This window comes from Alexandromys fortis, unplaced genomic scaffold, assembly GCF_014885135.2.
Source record: "Alexandromys fortis isolate MF-2015 unplaced genomic scaffold, M_Fortis_MF-2015_v1.1 scaffold_106, whole genome shotgun sequence".
Lineage (NCBI taxonomy): Eukaryota > Metazoa > Chordata > Mammalia > Rodentia > Cricetidae > Alexandromys > Alexandromys fortis.
Window position 1 is genome coordinate 807408 of NW_026067980.1, and position 21223 is coordinate 828630.

The following is a 21223-nucleotide window of genomic DNA, read 5'->3' on the forward strand; positions in this document are numbered from 1 at the left end:
TGCACACCTTTAGCCCCAGGACTCAGTAGGGCAAAGCAGGTGGATCTTGGTGAGTTCGAGGCCATCCTGGTCTACGCGTGAGACCCAGGACATCCAGGGTTACACAGTGAAATCCTATCTCAAGGAGAAAAAAAAAAAAAAAGCCGTACAGACCGTTCAGTGACTAAGAGCATATACTGTTCTTCCGGAGGATAGGGGTTCAGTTCCCATCACCAAAACAAGGCAGCTCACAAACACCTGTATCTCCAGCACCAGAGATGATATCTTCTGCCTTCTCGCACACATGTGGCATAAACACACAAACTTATAAATCCCAATGTAATAAATCTTCACAAATTAAATAAAACCAAAAAAAAAATTGACGTGTGTGTTGCTGAGTACTGGACCTACGGCCTTCCTTGCGTATGCTAGGCAAGCACTCAACTACTGCACTACACACCCAGGACAAATAATTAAGTTTAGTATCTCACAGGCATTTTTTTGCGAAACAAATTAGCTTTTTTCCCCCGTGGAGGCCCCGCCCCTCCTAGGCCCGCCTCCTTCAGCCTCTAGGATTGGCTTTTCACCCACTTCCGGCAGTTGGGCCTGAGCGCACTCCCGCTTCCGGTGTCATGGCGGCCTGAGGTCCCGGGAGTCGGTACGGGCTCTGCGAGCCCCTCCCTGCGGAGCGGCGGGTCCGGGCGGGGATGTGACGGCGGGAGCCGCGGGCCTGCCTGGCGCGTCGTGTCGGCTCGCGTGTCCTCGCCCCAGCCCGCACCATGGCGGGGTCCGGCTGCGCCTGGGGCGCCGAGCCGCCGCGCTTCCTGGAGGCCTTCGGGCGGCTGTGGCAGGTACAGAGCCGCCTGGGCAGCGGCTCGTCGGCTTCGGTGTACCGGGTGCGCTGCTGCGGCAACCCGGGCTCGCCCCCCGGAGCCCTCAAGCAGTTCCTGCCTCCGGGAACCACCGGGGCTGCGGCGTCGGCCGCGGAGTATGGTTTCCGCAAAGAGAGGGCAGCGCTGGAGCAGTTGCAGGGTCACAGGAACATTGGTAATTGTGGCCGTCTCCCGTCTCTTGCCCAGGTCCCGCTCCCAGCATACCTGTCCTCAGCGCCGCCCTCGTCCCTCCGGCCCTTGGTCCTTTTAGGTGGGAGGAGAGGATGGGGCCTCACTGGTTATCGCCCGCTGCAGGTCCCTTTCCCTCCGCCTTTCCTTTGCAGCGCTCTGAGGTATGGTGGAGGTGATCATCACATAGCAGGGCTTCGGTTTTCAGCCTATACTTAGTAGCATATAGAGAAATGCCTTCGGCAGCGAAAGGCGTTCCTTTGCTAGGTTGTCATGTCTTGAGTGGAAATTTTTGCATCTTTTCCTTCCAATAGAAAATGGAAAATATTCTAGGGCTGTGGCATCCAGTGACATCAGTGACAGCTAATGACTTATTAGCAACTCAGATGCTACATATTTAGTGTGGATTTGGGAGAGGGGATATAGTATTACCTACAAGTTATGGAAGAGTGAAATTTAGGAGCTCTGCATTTGCTCCAGTAAGACTTTCGTGACTCAGATACTCAGAATGCAAGCTTGTATTGGTTATACATCGTGGTATACAGAATCCATGTTTAAACTGAAGACCTTTTTATAATACATCTTTGTTGGCAGAAGAATTTTCTGATACTAGTGTTTTTCTTTTGTTAAGCTTGCTAAGTGGAGTATCACCATAACCTTGATGTTTGTCAGGGAAAATTCGTGCAAGACTCTTTACTTGTTGATTCCCTGCGAGATTACATTAAAATATTATCTGCAATGTCTTGATTTATTTATTTACTATTTAAGATATGAATCAACCAATCAATTTGTTTTTAAGGGTTACTTAATATTATCATTTTTACTTTAAATAATTTTTTCTTGACATCTTAAGTGCATATTCACCCACTACTGCCATATACAGTATTTTATTTTATTTAAATAACCCCACTGTCCAAAGAGTTTACTCACTGGAAAATAGTGGAAGTTTCTTGCTGATCATAGTTATCCTTATCTGGGAGCAAGAGGTAGAGTAGCTCAGCTGTTCTTGCAGAGGACCCGAGGTCGGTTCCCAGTCTTGCTGGAGATTTGGGGGCATACTGCCTCAGTGGTCACATGACACTGGGGAAATGCTTGAAGACAATTTCATTGGGAGTTTAAAAGAAAAACCCCAGGGAAGGCAAGCTGAAATCTCAACAGCTGCTCTGAGGAGGAGAAAATGAAAATAAAAGAAGAAGCCATGTTGCCAGTGGCGAGCCAGTGTGGGGGCCAGCCGTGTTTGGTAGGGAGATTGGGTGGTCACACAACCACAAAGCCTGGAGGTCCCTTTAAGAAAGTGGTTGAGAAAAGCATGGTTTGTTTTGCAAGAAACTGGGCCTGGGAAATTCCATTGTTTTACTATAATAGCTCTCACATGCGCACGTGCGCATACACACACACACACACACACACACACTAATTAGGTTTTATATAGAAGAGTTAACTACTTTGGTAGTGAGTTACTATGAATTTGACGTTTAAAGTACTGTAATTTTTTTCTTTTTGTAGTGACTTTATATGGAGTCTTTACCATACACTTACCTCCAAATGTGCCATCACGCTGTCTGTTGCTTGAACTCCTGGATGTCAGTGTTTCGGAATTGCTTTTATATTCCAGTCACCAGGGTTGCTCCATGTGGATGATACAGCATTGTGCCAGAGATGTTCTGGAGGCCCTTGCTTTCCTTCACCACGAGGGCTATGTCCACGCAGACCTCAAACCACGAAACATTCTGTGGAGTGCAGAGAATGAGTGCTTTAAGCTTATTGACTTTGGACTTAGCTTCAAAGAAGGCAATCAGGTAAGATTCTTTTCTTCTCCATTATGGTTTAAACTCTGATGATCCAAGCCAGATGTTTTTAATAACAGTGGCAGTTTAGAGACTAAAGGGGCACTTGCAAAGTACTGCAGTGCTTCTGAGAGAAATTAAAAGAACTTCAGTGATGCTCTGTGAAACAAGGACATAAATTTGGGTCAGGTAGAAGGAGTTAGTAAGTTAGTAAGAAATTAATAAGCTTGCTTAGCCCACATAGAAAGCTTTTCGGTCTGTCAGCATTAGGTGAGTTGCCGGGTTGCTGTTCCTCTTTCATTGGTGTTGGGACTCTTATCCATGACTGATGGCAGATGTGACATTCCAGGCAAATCCCCATTTCTCTATGATTTATCAGGGTTTTGCAGAGGGTCTTTATTATAATAGGTAAGAGACTGTCTTTAAAAAAAAAAAAAAACTTCTTTTTGAGCAACTGTATGGAATGCGTGCAGCTTTTCTGTGCTAACCTACCTTAAAAGAAGCTGAAGGATTGTGGTAGATGAGGACTAGAGCTTATGGTGTTGGTTTTGTCGGTCACTGCTGTGCCTTTGAAGAATGATAGAGAAGGATGGAAAGTGAGAGCCTTCTTATTGCTGCAGTGTGTCTTCATCTTCGTAGGATGTAAAGTATATTCAGACAGACGGGTATCGAGCTCCAGAAGCAGAGCTGCAAAATTGCTTGGCCCAGGCTGGCCTGCAGAGTGATACAGAATGTACCTCAGCTGTTGATCTGTGGAGCCTCGGAATCATTTTACTGGAAATGTTCTCAGGAATGAAACTGAAACATACAGTCAGATCTCAGGAATGGAAGGTAAAGTGCACGAGGGTTTTGCTTTGGGGTCTTCATCAGTTTAGTAATTTGCTTTATGATGTTTTCTTTGTTTTTGGTCAGAGAATCTGATCGCCTCCTCTCCTTCATGTTCTCTATGTACTTCAGTGCCTCTCCTTATTCCTACAGCTTCAGATGCACTGACTTGCTGCCTCTCAGCTGTTCATCTAGGTCCTGGGGTGTAGTAAGCATTTGCTGAAATGTCTGAATGCATTTTCCCAAACTGGCAAAAGAAATTCCCTGATCATGGTGGCACACACCTTTTGTCCCAGTACTGGGGAGGCAGAGACAGGTGGATTTCTGTGAGTTAGAGGCTAGCCTGGTCTACAGAGCTAGTTCTAGGACAACTAGGGCTCTAAACAGGGTTTCTTTTTTTTTTCTTTTTTTCTTTTTTCTTTTTTTGGATTTTCGAGACAGGGTTTCTCAATAGCTTTTGGTTCCTGTCCTGGAACTGGAACTAGCTCTTGTAGAACAGGCTGGCCTTGAACTCACAGAGATCCACCTGCCTCTGCCTCCCAGTGCTGGGATTAAAGGCGTGCGCCACCACCGCCCAGCTGAAATGAATTTTTGTATGTCTCTAAGTTAGGAATTCATCCTAATTAGTTTTCCAGATGTATTGTGATGTTTTATTATGATGATGTTCTCAGTATCTCTGTATGTAATACTTTGACATTATCATCGAATCTGGTTTTAAGCAATAAGTATTTGAAATTAAATATTTTAATAATAAATGTCTAGCTGCCAGGCAGTGGTGGTGCGTGTCTTTAATCCTAGCACCCAGGAGGCAGAGGCAAACAGTTTTTTGAGTTCATGGCCAACCTGATCTACAGAGCCGGGTTCCAGGACAGTCAAAGCTGAACAGAGAAATGCTGTCTTGAAAAAGCATAAACAAACAAACATCTAACAAATAGTAGGTGACCATTATAATATAGTTTCATTTGTGCTAAACCCTAGTCACTGATTTCTGGTTTAGTGATTCTTGGAAAGAATACACTAACTCTCTAGTGGGATTACCTTAAATTTATTATTGGCCCAAAAAATGCCATGTATGGGCATAAAATCAATGTTATTTTCTTTCTATTAATGATATTTCCCAACAGCTAACAAGCCAAGTGTTCTTTAGTGTCTATCTGAATATGGGTCAGCCATTTAAATTAGCTTAGACTGTGTTCAGGCCCTTTGAACTGTATCTAGTTGGCCCAGAGCACGTCAGAGATAAGTCACACTCAAATCTGTGTGAAATTTGGAGGCATGATATATACTAATGGAATCTCAAATGTATGTCTCTCTAGGTATAGTGTTATAATATGTTTTATCACCTTCTGCAGAGGCAAAATTGCCAAGCTTGTGTGAGCATAGATTCTGAAGCTCAACTATATATTACTTTCACCTCTTACTAAGTTATTTGGGTTCATTAAACCTTTTGCTTTCCTGTAATGTAAGAAGATTATGAATATAATGTCTTATAAGAGTACTAAAACTAAAAAAGAAATGTTGGCATAGTTTTTCAGCATAGTGTGTGGTCCATAGAAAGTAACCAGTAGATCCTAGTTATTGTGGATGTCTGAATGTTTGTTATTTACACAGTTGTGCATTCTGAGTTAGTATAGTACTCGCTGCATATTGTTAGTTACATTTTTATATCTAGTGGAAATATTTATTTTGGATCACAGTTTCAGAGGTATTGGTCCATGCTGTCAGGAAGAGTGTAGCAATGTGGCAGGGCAGTTTGCATCTTGGTGGCTAGGAAGCCAAGAGGGGGCATTCTAGTGCCTGGTTGGCTGTCTCCCTTTTTCCTTAATTCTGTACTCAAGCCCTGAGATAGTGCCACCTACATGCTGTGTAGGCCTTCTCACTTCAGTTAATCTCTAGACATACACTATCAGGTGTACCCAAGAAGTATACCTTACCAGTGTCTTCAGTGATTCTAAATTGACATTGAAGATTAACCATCACAGTACTCAAGGAGCAAATGCTATCTATCTTCTACAAATGGAATGTGGATAATGTAACAAAGGCAACATTCTCATGCTTCCTCCTTTTTCTCAGTGACAGTTTATTTCACCTGAATACTAACAAAGACTCATCATTAGGCACTACGACCCACCTATTACAGTCATTCATAAAATTTCATCTCAATGTAATTCTTGAGTTTTGAAGATGTTAATAGTGCCAGGTATTGTATTAATTAGTGCCTCTAGAAATTCGCTATAATGCAGTCTCCTCCATTAAGATTATAAGTTCTTGGAAGAGGTATCGCATGTTACTCATGGAATAGTGCCCACATGGCTACTGCTCAATACATGCGAGCTGAGATGAATAACCTAAGGAAGACTTTTATCCCTCTTTTAGGCAAACAGTTCTGCTATTATTGATCATATATTTGCCAGTAAAGCAGTGGTGAATGCCGCAATTCCAGCCTATCACCTCAGAGACCTTATCAAAAGGTATGTTAGACGTAGTATAACTTGCTTTTCAGACTTTACCAGTTAAAGCTTTTTTTTTTCCTTTTTAAATTTATATTTGTGTTACTGATTTAATCCCTGCATTCCAGGACAGTAGAGGGAGGATCTCTGTGAGTTCAAGGACAGCCTGGTCTACAAAGAGAGTTCCAGGCCAGCCAGAGCTACTTAGTGAGACCTTGTCTCAAAGCAGAGCAATTAAGATAGCCTTTCTAGTTATATAAGTGTCATTCTTCTGCTGTTTTTATGTAATGTTAAAGAAAAGCCAGGCATGATGGTGCATGTCTGTAATCCCAGTGTTTGGGAGGTGGAGGCAGGAGAGCTATAGTTTGAGGCTGCCTTAAACTACACGTGAGACATTGTCTCATAGCCACAAACGAGAGGGGAAAAGGTGTGTTTTTTCCCTATCCTGCAATCTGACTCTTCTTCCTTGGTTTTGTTCTAATAAATCTTACTTACCCTCTGTCTGTCTTCCTGTCTTCCCCCATTTTAATCATTTGAATTCTTTTCCCAATATTTTTTTCTCACTGGAATTTTCCATGACAGTGTCTTGGCTGCTTATTTTAGGAAATCCTAGTTTCTGGGTTACTGTAGCTCTTAGGATTTCCCAGAGACTCATTTATATTTACCTGGTGTAAGTGCAGTAGTCCCTTGTAGTTTAATCTGCTTTTTTAAAATTGGCTTCCTGCACTTCCCAGTGATATCTGTTTGGCTTGTTGTTTTGTTTTCCTGTCTTATTTTCTTTTGTTATTCTCTACTTTCTTATAAATGAATGCCTATACTGTGTGAATATTACTACTATCAATAGTCTGTTTCTGGTATTATTGCCTATAAATTTTTACATAAAATTGTTTTACGATTAGGAAAATTTGGCAAGATTCAATTACCCCACTACTATCTTCTGGTTTTTGTTTTTGTTTTTTGTTTGCCTGGTTTTTTGTTTTTTGTTTTTTTTTGTTTGTTTGTTTGTTTGTTGTTGTTGTTTTTTGTGCTATCTTAAACATTTGTCTAGCCCCTGCCCCACTGTGCTATAGCGTGTGCATCGCTTTCCTGTTTCATTTTTTAGTCAGAAACATTAAATCATAGCATGATACTATGTCAGAAATGTCTCATGATTTTGTTACTCAGGTGATCTCTCTGTTCTCCATGGGGGAATGATTCAGTAATCACGAGAATAAAGGAGGTGCTGAGATGAACACTGAGTTTGTTTTGTTTTTCTGATAGTTTTACTTTCAGAAGATCTGGCAGTAATCATAATGACTTTGTTATGTTTCAGCATGCTTCATGATGACCCAAGCAGAAGGGTTCCTGCTGAGATGGCATTGTGCAGCCCGTTCTTTAGCATTCCTTTTGGTAAGTTAAGTTGTATCTGTCATTATGTCCCCTCCCTGGTCTTTTGGCAATTATCTGTATATATTCTCAGGTTCCTTATTTGATCAGGTCCTCAGTTTATTACATTTAACCACACTGTCACGAACCTTCACAGCTCCTCATATTGAAGATCTGGTGATGCTTCCAACTCCAGTGCTCAGACTCCTCAATGTGCTGGATGATGATTATCTTAAAAATGAAGATGAATATGAAGGTTAGTGCTTCCCAGATTTTACAGTAGTGTTTCTTACACACACAGTATGACCAGTGTCTGTATAATCTGAATTTTATTCATAAGATTCTTCTGTTTTTTTCTAAACACAAAATTTAAACAGGCCATTGAACTCTGTGATGTTTAAAATATTTGTGATTTTTAGATTCATAAAGTCATTTGGACTCTGACATTTTATTTTACCAAATTAATATTTACCCATAAGATTGTTTCTGATCTGTTTTCTGTCCCTCCTCTGTGCTGTCATTTCTGTTCTCTCTCTCTCTCTCTCTCTCTCTCTCTCTCTCTCTCTCTCTCTCTCTCTCTCTCTCTGTGCCTTTTAACAGTCTTTTCATTCAGACACATGGGATTATTTCTTGTTTGTAATACAAGAGAAACACATACAAATGACAACAGAAAAAGGGTGCTCAGCCTAGCTTGAGTGATAAGTGAGGGCTTTCACAGCAGTGGTTACAGCTGAGCTCAATGATTAGTTACCTAAAAGGTGAGTGGTAGGAAGAAGTAACATCAAGTAGAAAGTGTACCATGTTCAGGGAGCAGCAGCTTGGCATGATTGTATCTTAACTTACTTGTGGAAAACAGTTAAAATTGTAACAGTAGCCAGTGTGCACATACCTAACAGGCTTGATGACTGTGATTAAGAATTGGATTGTAGCATGCTTGGAAGAATGCATAGTAGGCACCCAATAAACATTTATGGTAGAAAGGAGTGAGTTTACGTTAGTTCAATCTAAATTGCTATGTCTTTGTTGCTGGGCACCGAAACAACAAAAACTATAGGGAATAGGAAAACAAATTTTTGATTACACTGTTTAAAAGAGTTTATGTTAGACCCTTAGGAAAGACAACCTGATAATTGTAACAACATTGCAAGTTTGTCAGTTTTGACCTAGCAATGCTATTTCTGGAATATCAGCTGCAAGAAATAATGAAGTGAAATGAATTGTAAATAGTATTACCTATAATATCAAGAAGTTTTGAAATATTTGAGTAGTCATCAGTTGGGAGACATTGGGTAATTTCTTGAATATAGTAAACTGTCCAAAAGTACATAGTCATAAAACCAAATGAGAATATTTCATTTAATAATATGGAAAACTGTCCAGAGAGGTGGATCAGCAGTCACATGGCAGCTCACAGTGGTCTTATAACTCCAGTTCCAGAGGATCCAGTGCCCTCTTTGTCCTCAGGGGCTCTGCAGTCACATGTTGCACATGTATATCTGCAGTTAAAACACTTAAATAAACTAATTAAATTAAGTAATAAGTTAAAATAAATATAAAATCTAGAAAACTACAAAGATCTACTTAAGAAATACTAAAGTGGAAATTGTTCCTTAAACTACATAAAATTATATTTGCTTGTGTACGCTGATAACACTTTGACAGATACAGTAGTAACTTCATGGTGCTGGTTGACTTTAACAGGAAAAACAGAATGACAGTTGGGAAGTTTAAAACATTAAATATAGACTATTAAATTGTTAATGCTCTGACTTTATATATTTTAAGCTTTTTTTCCTAAGGTAAGGAAAATAGCTTCCCTACTTAGCTATGTGTCCCTGCATTCTCACTTGGTAACCGGCCTGCTGTTATGCGGTTCTCTCACCAGATATTGTAGAAGATGTCAAAGAGGAGTGTCAGAAATATGGACCAGTGGTTTCTCTGCTTGTTCCAAAGGAAAATCCTGGCAGAGGACAAGTAAGCCATTTTTTATAATTGCAGAATTATTTGGAGACTATTAAATTGTGTATTAGATGGGTTCTGTGGGAAGGTGTACAGAATTTTTTTTCGGTATAGATTATAATTACTCTCTTAGGCTTTTTACCCATCTAGAAATTTTACAGTATATTTGACTTTTGTAGTCACTTAAACTCTGTTTTTAAAAAATGTATTTTTGAGCCATTGTAGACAATGACACAAGCTGAATTGTGTGTTCGTTTCAATTAGGTTTAATGAGAGAGCTAATTGGTTCAATTTTGTTCATATTAAGTACACTTGAAAAACCAGTTGGATTAGGTTCTGACTGCAATAAAAATGATTAGTGATCATTTAAAGAAAAATAGCATTGCTGGGTGGACACTCATGCCTGAGCGGTGTCTCAGTTTGACCAGCCTGTGATGGTCCATATGTCCTCAGTCAGATGTCTGGGTGAAAACTATGATCACATCATTTTTATTAGAAGGTCTCTCTCTAATAAATAACATGGAAAAAAGGATAAGAACATGCAAGTGCTTTGTTTATGTTATTTTTACTTTTGGAGAAACAGAACATTAATACATTTCAGGTCTCTCTTCTACTCGCTATTAACATTCAAGGCATATCACTTTGAGGGAACTGCCCTGTAGAGCGTAGGCTGTGCTGCAGCAGCCCTTGCCTTTGCACAGCGGTTGCCCCTCTTCTCCCGACCGTCTCCCACTGGACATGTTCATCTGGAGTGGTGCCATCACTTGACTATGTACTCTACTAAATCCTCCTGTTCCAGCATCCTGAGTGCTAGAATTACAGGCACATGCCACCACCATGCTGCTGATTGAAGATAATATCTTATTGATCATTGGCCACTTGGAAATGCTTTTATTTCAATTAATGACATATTTTAGAGATGAGGTCTCTGAATAGCTGACAAGTATCATTTTATCTAACTTTTTATTTTCATTTTCATGTGTGTTTGTGTGCGTGCGTGTTTGTACATTTGGAGACCTAAGTCTGATGTTGGAAATCATTCCCCATTTCTTTTCCTCTTTATTTTGGCAGGGTCTCTCCGTTAAACCCAGAGCTTGCGAATATGGCTAGTCTTGTTGGACTGGCTTATTCCAGGGATTTCTGGCTCTCTACCTTCTGAGGATGAAATTAAGACAAAGCAGCATGGCTGCCTGTCATTTTATATGGGTTCATTATTGGTTAATCTTTGCTTTGTCTTCAAGAGCAGTGCATATCTTAGACATAGTTATATTGAAGGGGCAAAATTAGTACCACCTTTCCACTTTCCAATATATATAAACTTAGAAAATTCTATCAGAGGTCCAAATTCTTTAGATATAAATTTATACATCAGCCGTGTGGTGGCGGCACGCGCCTTTAATCCCAGCACTCAGGAGGCAGAGGCAGGAGGATCTTTGTGAGTTTGAGTCTACAACCTGATCTACAAGAGTTAGTTCCAGGACAGGCACCAAAGCTACAGAGAAACCCTATCTCAAAAAAACAAATATGTATACACACATACACAAATCATGCTTAACAGAATACTCACATGAGATGGAATGACTAATCATAGGTCACCTAGGAATATTCCATAAAAGATTGGGTATTAGGGGCTGAGGGTATGGCACAGAGGGGAAAGGACTCGTCCAAACATGAAGACCCATTTACATCACTAATATCAATGTAAAAAGCCAAGTGTGTTGTCATGTACCTACAATTCCAGCACTGATGAACCAGAGACAGGAGAATCCCTGGGGTTTTTTGGTCATCCATTCTAGCTAGACAGTGAGAAATAAGTCATAAAAAAAAAAAAAAAAAAAAAGGCCGGGTGGTGGTGGCCCACGCTTTTAACCCCAGCACTCGGGAGGCAGAGGCAGGCGGATCTCTGTGAGTTCGAGGCCAGCTTGGTCTACAAGAGCTAGTTCCAGGACAGGCTCCAAAGCTACAGAGAAACCCTGTCTCGAAAAACCAAAAAAAAAAAAAAAAAAGATGGAAAAGTAATTGAGGAAGACACCTGTCCTCAGCCTCTGGCCTGCACCTGCACCCCTGTGCACATGCACAGAGACAGACAGACACACATACATATACACATGCATGCATATGAAGCTCTATTAGAAATTTTTTTTTATACTCCATGGAAGCGAACTTGGCTTTTTTTTCTTTTCTTTCTTTCTTTTTTTTTTTTTTTTAATGAGAGAAGGGTTCCTGTGCAGGGAGAGGTGAAAACTGGGAATGTGCCTGAATTTGTAGGTGAATTAGTTTGAAAACACAGAAGAATGTGTATAGAAGAGTTAGGCATGGTGGCACATGCCTATCATCCCAGCATTTTAGAAGCAGAGGCAGAAGCAGAAAAACAAGTTGAAAGGTTTCTTGCTACATAAAATATGATAGGCCAGCTTGGGTGACTTGGGACCCTGTCTGAACCTAACTGGAAGGTGAGGATCCATTTTCACATTGCTTTCAAAGGCCTCTGAATTTCCTTTTTGTTTGCTTGCTTGCTTGCTTTCCTTCTTTTCTTTCTTTTTCCTTCTTTCCTTCCTTTTTTCTTTCCTTCCCTTCCTTCTTCCCTTCCCCCCTCCCCCCCCCCCCCGGTTCTCCCCCCCTCTCTCTCTCTCTCTCTCTCTCTCTCTCTCTCTCTCTCTCTCTCTCTCTCTCTCTCTCTCTCTCTCTCTCTCTCTCTTTTTCTTTTCAAGACAAGGTTTCTCTTTAGCTTTGGAGCCTGTCCTGGAACTCACTCTGTAAACCAAGCTGACCTTGAACTCACAGAGGCCTGTGAGTTCTGGAGTTAAAGTTAATTCCAGCGGAGTGCTGGAATTTAAGGCATGCTCCACCATCACCAGGTGGTAATTCTTGACATAATGAGTAAGTGACAGAGAGAGCAGAGAGGCAGTTCTTGAATCCAATTCATTTTCTGATGTGTGAGATAACTGAGAACAAGTCGTCCCAAATCATTCCCATTCCCTGCCGTTTTTGCTTAGGGCAGCAAAGAGAATGTCCATGGTTCCTTGTTCCAATCTCTACTTTTGGGAAGGATTCAGATGCTCCAGGAAAGGAAATCACTAGATTTGAACTTCTTTATTATAGTTTCAGTCTGTAGCTTGTACAAATATTTTGACAGGCATAGTTGCTAGTAGCTTTGTTCAGATATTTTCCTATCACGTACTTCTATGAGTGTAGATTTCTTTATTGTGGTGTTAGTTTCTCTCTGGGCTCTACATCCTTACCTGGCTCTGTCATCTACTACTTCTTACTCCTGTGAGTTTCACTAAAACTCGTATGCTTTTTCACCTAACTTGTCTTTGATAGCTCTTAAGAATTTGATGAATTGAGCTGAGTCTAAGGAAGTGTTTTAACCTACTATAAAGTGTGCTCAGTGGATTATCAGCATTGCCATCAGAGCTTGTTAAGAAATGTGACGAAGCAGACACAGGCAGGTAGGATGACTTGGGGTAGAGGTTTTTGTGGGTAGGCTAGATGGCCTAAGTTCAATTGCAGGATCCTATAAGGCGGCAGGAGAGAACTGTCTCCTGAAAGTTATCCTCTGACTTACACACACAGAGAGAGAATTAATTTCTAAAAAAAAATTACACTGAAGCTATACTTTGAACTAATAGAAGCAAAATCTGTATTTTAACAAAATCCCCAAGTGATACACAGTTGTGTCATTTAATAATAGGAAAGAGTATGAGAAATGTATTTCTGTGATTTTGTTGTGCAAACTGATACACAGCACACTTATGCTTGCATGATAGAGCCTACAAAACACCTAGACTGCATGTTGTAGTCTGTTGTTGCTGACCTACAAACCTGGGATATTACTATCTTGAATACTGTAGGCAGCTGTGATACACAGGTAAACACTGGTGTAAATGCCAGAAAGGTACAGTAAAATACCAGGCAATATGAATTTCCAACTCAGTTATGATCTTAGAGGACCAGTGTCCCACATGTCTTTAATTAATGTTTTTCTATGTCATGTAACTGGGTAGACATTAAAGTACTGACGAAATCTGAACTCACTGCTGTGAAATGATGCTGTCTTCTCTAACCTCCCGCAGGTCTTTGTTGAGTACGCAAACGCTGGGGATTCCAAAGCTGCTCAGAAATTGCTGACTGGGAGGATGTTTGATGGAAAGTTTGTTGTGGCTACATTCTACCCGCTGAGTGCCTACAAGAGGGGATACCTGTATCAAACCTTGCTTTAATTAGTAACCTAAGGACTATTTCCTGTTTCTCCTCTTCCATTTCTTGGATTATTATATTCCACAGCTGAATGCAGGAGCACCCCTTTACCCATTTTAAAGGGTACCTTGTACATTTATTTAATCCTACTAATGTGCAGCCATTGCCCAAACAGTGACTGCATTGCAAACATTGGCATTGAGTAGGACAAGACCTCTCAGCTATACATTGAGGGGGTTAGAGCACCCATGTGGGCACCCTTAACTTGTGCAGTAGGGCAGGTGCTGCTCTTTAGTATGTAACCTAAAGAGATTCATTTCATGTGATGATGAAGCAATGATGAGTAATTTGTCATAGTGAATATTATTAACAAATTTGTTAGGGTTGGTGACATCACAGATTATTTGTTTGTACTGTCACGTGTATCTCATTGTTATTCTAGCTGGCACTGGATGCTCTAATAATGTTAAGTCATTGTCAAGCAGCAGTTACCTACCGTGTTCTTAACAATGAGTTGTGAATTTTTTAAGGGAGTACTGTAGAACTTAATATTCCTCTGAAGAAACTGCAGTGAGCCTATCAACATTTTTAAAATTACTATTAAGGCTTTTACAATAGAAAGCTGATGCTTGATCTTGCACAATTTTTATGTCTAGTATGTGTGCTTGGGTGGGTGTGCAGGTGTGAAAGAATAGAGAAATTGGAGTCAGTGTACTTTATAGTGTGTTTTGTGAGCTAATACAGTCTATAACCATTTCTTCCTGCCTGTTTCACACTTGTGAGACTTGACAAACAGGTTTCTCGAAAGTTGGTCTGGCTGATAGAATGTAAATGACAAAAAGTGCAGAACAAACTGGAGTCTAGACCAGAGTTACACTGAAACTCTTCCGAGTGACTGGAACAAAGAAGGTTTTGTACATGTAAATTATCCCAGTCTTTGGTCTACTTTAGACCCAAGATTAACTCATCTGTTTTGTACTGAGCCTCTTGTGATAATTGTAAAATTTCTTCAGATGTAGCTTTTTTTTTCTGCTGTAATGGGAAATTGAGGTGGATCAGAAAAAAAGTTTGTTGTACAGTGAAGGGAAAAGAGAAAAGTGCAAAGAAGGTAGTCATGGATCCTTTCCTCCTCCGTGTCCTCCCTGCTGCCCTGCACCTTCATCCCACGTCCCCTTTGCCTCTGTCTGCAGCTGGAGGGCTTTTGACTGTAACGGAGTAAAGAAAGGTTGGGGTATTATGAGGTGGAAGTAGAAAGGAATCAAAACTGAGTTTCTAAAAGCTCTGTAGTGATCTGATGTGTCCTTGATTAGAGGGCGCCTGTTCTCACGAGTTTGTGGGCACAGATGGACTGTGGCTTGAGGATTGTGAGCATGGATTCTTCTTATTCTGTAGTGGGTTGCTTTGAAAGCTGTAACTTAGTAAAGCACTGGAAGTACAGAATAACCCACAGACTGTACACCAGTTTGGAATTTTCCCTGTCTCCTTACCTAAATGAAAGTTTTATTTATTTATTTTCCCTTAGGAAAGAGCATGTTTCTTTCCCTGACAGCAGCCTGCTTATATAGTCTTCTCATGTCCGAGCCATGTATGCTCCTGAAAGCTCCATTACAATTTGCATTTTAAAGGATGAGTTATTTTACCCTGTTGAAAAATACATTGTCCAACATTTGTTAGTAAAATCAAATTATTCAGAGCTCCCTCTTATGAAGTTAAATTTGTTTTAAAGGGATTACGTCATAGTCTTACATCATGGTCCCTGATATGTTCCTTAGATAGAAAGATCTTTCAGAATTGATTGGGTGGTTTTCAAGTCAGAATTAGAGAGCATAGAATCAGTACTGTGAAGCCCTTCTCTTTCCTAGAGCATAAATATTTACATCAGGGACTGCTTCTGTGGTCACAGGGTACAAGTGAGTTCTTTGGAAGAACAAGTATGGTTGACTTATGTTCCCCTGTCTCACAAAAAAGATCCTTGCAAATAAACTGCAGATAGGCTTCCAAGCTCTGTCGGGTGGATGCTGCTAACATTTCTGCACTCAGCCTTCTGTAATCCTCATCAGTGCAAATGTACTCATAAATGTGTGTCGTGTTTGACTCTGTAGATTTACTGCAGACGATGCTAACTTGATTTTGAGGAAACTAAGGAAGTAAATGGTGGGCCCAAGTAAATGTATTGAATTAAATATTTTATATTGAAGCCACAAAATTGAAAACAAAGGCTACCCTCCTATGATTTAAACCATTGTTTGCTAGTTATTAACCCATTTACCAAAGAGGACAGCTGCATAGTCTCCCTCCTCTGATACCATGAGGACTTTCTTAAATAGGACCAAATGTTATAAAAGATGCAATTTTCACAATAAATATATGCACAGAAATCTTAATTCTTTGAAGTTATTAAAAACCTAGGATTCTTTGACCAGGCAAGGTAAAGAGGCAAGGATTCATATTAGCACCTTTCTCTGGGGGCAAATTTTATCTCAGGTAGTTTTTCTTTCCCTATTTTAGTATTTGTGCTTCCATCCCTCTTGCCTTCCCACTTCCTTCCTTATTCTTCCATGGTACTACTCTACTGTGGCACATTGGCCCAGATCAGGCATAGGAAGTGATTGCCCCCTGGGGAATTTTGCATTCTTTAGAAGTATTTGGAGGAGGTGGCTAGTAGCCATGATAAAAACTCTAATACTATATTTAGAAGAGAATAGTAGTGTTGGGCACCTCAGTAAGAGGTTTATTAGCACTGGATACCCTCCTTTCTTTGTGGCCATTAGCACAGCAGCTATCTTTGGGAAATCTCCCTTTCTGCTGTCTCCTGAGCTAAGTTTACAGCTGCTTTTAGAATCATATGACTAATAAAGTTTTACTCATCTGCCTCTGTTTTCATTGAGAGAAGCACAGCCTTCTCTTTCATCTATAGCTGCTAAAGAGTGTTGAGATATGTTAACCTGCCACCAACCATGCTGCCTCACAGAGAAGTGCAGAAGAATTGCAGGTGTCTTATTACACTGGACTTGCCCTCAAGTACAGGCTTCAGCTGCGGAGTAACTTTAAAGGCAGATTAAACTATTCATCAGAAGCTGTTTCATGGCTCTTTTGAATTTGTTGATTAAAGGCAGGTGGCCGACAGTTTGTTATTATTTTTGGTAGTTCTCACTCTGACTTCTTAGGCCTATTGTACATAGCATTGTATTTTTCAGCAGTTTTTGAAAATGAGCATCGTCATACCCGGTGGTAATTAGAACAGTATAGTGGGTGAGGCAATCAGTCAGGGAGACCCTTGTAGCCCTGTGGTCTACCGACTCTCACTCAAAGGGTACGGGCTAGCTTTTTTTTTTTTTTTTTTTTTTTTTTTTTCAGGTTAGGGTACAGGTAGGATCACATCGTGACTTTCCATCTGTTGGATGTGTAACTGGCTCATATGAGCAAGTGCCTTGTGTTTCCTAGTGAATATTAAACCTCATCTGAGCAAAAGCTCCAGGTGATGACTACACTGTCACTTTTTCTTGGAATAACTTGGATTGAGTCATGTGAGTCCAGAACTTCCTTGGCTTACTTAAAAAGTATGCATGTGTAAAACTATTCCTACTTGATATATCTCAGTATGGCATGTGGATGGAAAGGTCGGTTATCCAGCACATCGAATTCTGAGATCTCGTTCCATTTGTTAGGGTTCTTTCCTCAAACCTTATTGCTCCAGCTCTCTCTATTTCTTGTAAATTGTGGTCACATACAGACCAGTCCTTGGTCACTGCTAGCTCAAAAGAAATCCTGTTTCTTGAGGTGCTCAGCTTTCGCCTTTCTTTTGAGTAGGGGTCTGTGGTCTTTCCACCTGGTGTCCTAACTTCCTCAAAGAACACCCTGATCTTGAGTCTCTGTCATGTGGAGCTCATCTGGGTGTGTTTGGATTTTTAGATTCTTAATCATGGAGAAGCTTGGATATTTTAGTTTTTTAGAGTGCCCCCCCCCCCCCCGTTTGTAATGAATTTTGATCCTTTCTTCACCTGATACCACAGGATGGATCATGATTTTTGTCCTCCCCAAGATGGTGTTCACTATGTCTAAAGTTGTCTGATGACTAGTGCTTCATACCATGACCAGCAGCTGGCAGGTACTAGATATTTAAGAAGGTAAACAATTTAGACTATTTTTGCTATGACTTTAAGAAGAAATGAGCTGTCAAAGAAATACATATATGCCAGGGAGCATTTAGAATAAACAGCTTTTTGGAGACAGGGTTTCACAGTGTAGCCTAGACTGGCCTCCAGCTCAGGATCTTCCTGTCTCAGCCTCCCAAGTGCTGCTTGTCACAGTGTGCACCATCATGCCCAACTCTCGTAGGAAACTTTATAGATGATCATTAAGGGAATTTTTCAGGATATAAGACAAACACAAAAGTTTACACAAATTTTGTTATCCTGATAAACTATTGATTATCTGTAGCTCAGCACTTTCCCTGTTCTTGTGCTGCTTATTATAGGAATGATTGCTTTAAATTTGCTGTATTTGTGCCTTTCAGAGCGTTATAACCAAGGCAGTTGTGTTTGTTAACACCATTCTAAATGCTGGCATTCCTGGGAACCTCATTAAACAATTGCCTGAGTATTAAACTAGGTAGCTGTCACAACAGTGTGAAGAGAAATTGGTGGCTCTTTTGAAGATGGTGTGTGTTTTGTGAACTGAGTTTCTAGTGTTTTAATGAAAAGGCAACAAGACATGCTCTTACTTGCCTGAGTGACGTTAATCTCTGTTGTGCAAAAGACAGCTTTATTCTACTTCTCTGTATAATGAAAGCTAGTTACATTCTGAGAAGAAAACTGGAATTGTTTGCTTTTTTGTTTGTTTCTTACTGAGCAACTTGTGTAGACAGGCTGCTACCACCTGCAGCCACTATTATAAGTGAGTGTACCTCTAGTAATTCTTCAAGATCCTCCATTGGAGGGCTGGGGTTAAGAGCACCAACTGCTCTTCTAGAGGACCTGGGTTCAATTCCCAGCATCCACACGGTAGCTCACAACTGTCTAACTCCAGTTCCAGGGAATCCAACATCCTCACCCAGACATACTTACAGGCAAAAACAGCAATGCACATAAAATAAAAATAAATAAAATCCTTGGTTGGAATCACTTTCCTTTTCTCTGTCAGCTCCTCTCAGAATCTCTTCAGTTACTTGAATTACATTTACTATGTTATTTTATTAGGTGGGTCACCAGAAGGCTGTCAGAGTTAAGAGTAAGGAAGAGAATGATTAATGTGGATAGAGAAAAGAAGAAAGTGACTCACTTACTGGCTTTAGTTCACATAACTTCCGCATACAGTTCACAATCTAAAAATCTAGGTTATTACCTGTAGCATGAAAACATTGCCTTTCCGACACATTCCTCATCCTTGTTCCCCAGCAGATTGTTGTCAGGGTTATGAGGCCAGATTAAATATCCATATTGAGTTTGTCCTAATTTTGTAAAGTATTTGATTCCAGCCCTGGGCATTTGTGCTTTATTACTATTGCAAATTGAGACTCAGAAGGAAGCTGAGGGTCAGCGTCTGTCTTCCTTCTGCACAGGAAGTGGGTGGCATTAGTATGCACTAACTGCAGAGTTACAGCACCTTGTGAAAAGAAGTGTAAGTACTGTTTATTATTATGTTAAAAACCTTAATCTTCACGTCTGTAATTAGCAGAATATAAAACTGTCACATCTTTTCCATCAGAATTTATTTTTCATTCTTCATTTTTTTTTTTTTTTGAAAAATTTTAAAATACTTTAACATTCCTTAATCTCCTTTAAGTAGATTCAGATCTGGGGTAGAAGGCCTTTTTTCCCCTCCTAAAAAGGGCTCTATCTTTTCCATCTTTCTTGTCACTCCTAGGAATTCCTTTATTATCAATACCTTTTCATGGTTTCTGAACTCGAGACTGTGTCGGCACTGGAGTGAATGGTTCTGAATATGAAAACCTACTACTGCTCTCCCTTGCAAACATGCTTTGGGCATAGAAGGTCTGGTTAAACACATGTGAAAGATCACCTAACCAAAGCCAGTTCTGAGGCGTGTTGGCTCCTGCTGGGCTACCTTCACCTCAGAGGACAGGAGCGCAACAATGCGCAGCAGCGAGGGGCCATCTCTGACCGTCTACCCCATGTTCCAGAAGCGTGTTGGTCTTGGCACTTCTTGATGCCATGGTTCTGTTTTTCATGGTGTTTTACTGCTTGTGAATGGTTGGGCTTTTGTTGTTGTTTGTTTGAACTAAGTGGGACTCTAAATGTAGATAGATGTGTTTTAGTACCAAGGTGTTCTTTTTTCAAATCCCTAAATTTCTGATTTCCATACCACTCTTTCAGACGTCTGTTTTCTTGCTGATAGCAGAGGACTTTATCTCCACCTCCCTATAAAGTGTGAGCACTGTGTTTCAGCGAGCTGCATTGCGGACTTCTGCTGAAAACTCCTCTGTAAACACAATTGCCTTGTTGAGTTTTGTTGTGAACTGACTCACCATGCGATGCACTGTTGATAGCTTCCCGATGTGTGGTGGATAAGAGTGATAAAAATAAAGCTTACGAAAAAAGAACTGCTCTTTTGTTTCTTTTTCTTCTTTTTAATAAGATAGCATTTCATGTATGTCAGCTGGCCTTCAATTCACTGTGTAGCTGAGGTTGGCCTTGAACTCCTGATCCTTCTGCCTCCACCTCAAGTCCTGGGATTACAGGTGAGTGTCATTGCCCTAGTTTTATTTCAGAGTTTTCTGACAGTAATTTTTCCCAGCATGCATAAGACCCTAGGTTTAATTCATTAAAATTTCCCCAGATCTGGACAGATTGTTCAGTGGTTAGAATTTGCTGCTCCCTAGAGGACCCAGATTTGGCTCCCAGAATTGTTTAACTCCATAGCTCCAGTTCCAGGGTGTGCTGCCCCCTCCTGGCTTCTCTAAGCAGCAGAAACATACACACACCACATATATGTATGTATATGCATACATACACATACTCAGGCGCACACACACATATGATGGAGTAAGTAACTGCTTTCCCTGGAAATCATGATGGAGGGAGAGCTGACACTCCAGGATGTTCTTTGATGCACATGTATGTACAGGCATGTGCACACATGCAACTAAATAAATGCACACAAAAAACTATGTTTAATTTTAGTAACTACTGAACCCAAATTACCAATACTAAATTGTACTTTTTATTTTTGGAAAAATATGATATTGCAGAAATAACCTGGTTCAACAAAATCCACAGTTGGGAGATTTGCATGCTAATCTGTGTTTTAGCAGAGCGGAATGCTTTAATCAAGTGATGTTATTTTGCCAATAGTTATATGTTTATGAGGAGTGAATGAAATAGCGTGATAGTAATGATTCGTGAGAGCATATCAGTTAGGTGTTTGGGTCATATTTAATGTTCTGAGATTCAATGTCTCATGAAACTGAGCCAGTTTCCTATGATTTAGGAGGAAATCCCAGCACTCGGGAGGCTAAGGCAAGCGGATCTCTGTGAGTTCGAGGCCAGCCTGGTCTACAAGAGTTAGTTCTAGGTCAGGCACCAAAAGCTACAGAGAAACCCTGTCTCGAAAAACCAAAAAAAAAAAAAAAAAAAAA

General features: G+C 40.5%; 1 protein-coding gene across 1 annotated transcript; it reads left to right on the forward strand.

The window, feature by feature from the left end:
- Nucleotides 1–594: 594 nt before the first annotated feature.
- Uhmk1 (U2AF homology motif kinase 1) lies at nt 595–20188 on the forward strand. Its single transcript, XM_050158198.1, has 8 exons — nt 595–1026; nt 2547–2839; nt 3467–3658; nt 6029–6123; nt 7415–7491; nt 7625–7723; nt 9353–9441; nt 13503–20188. The coding sequence occupies exons 1-8, from the start codon at nt 759–761 to the stop codon at nt 13647–13649; spliced, it is 1260 nt and encodes a 419-aa protein (XP_050014155.1). The 5' UTR covers nt 595–758; the 3' UTR covers nt 13650–20188.
- The last annotated feature ends 1035 nt before the right edge of the window (nt 20189–21223 follow it).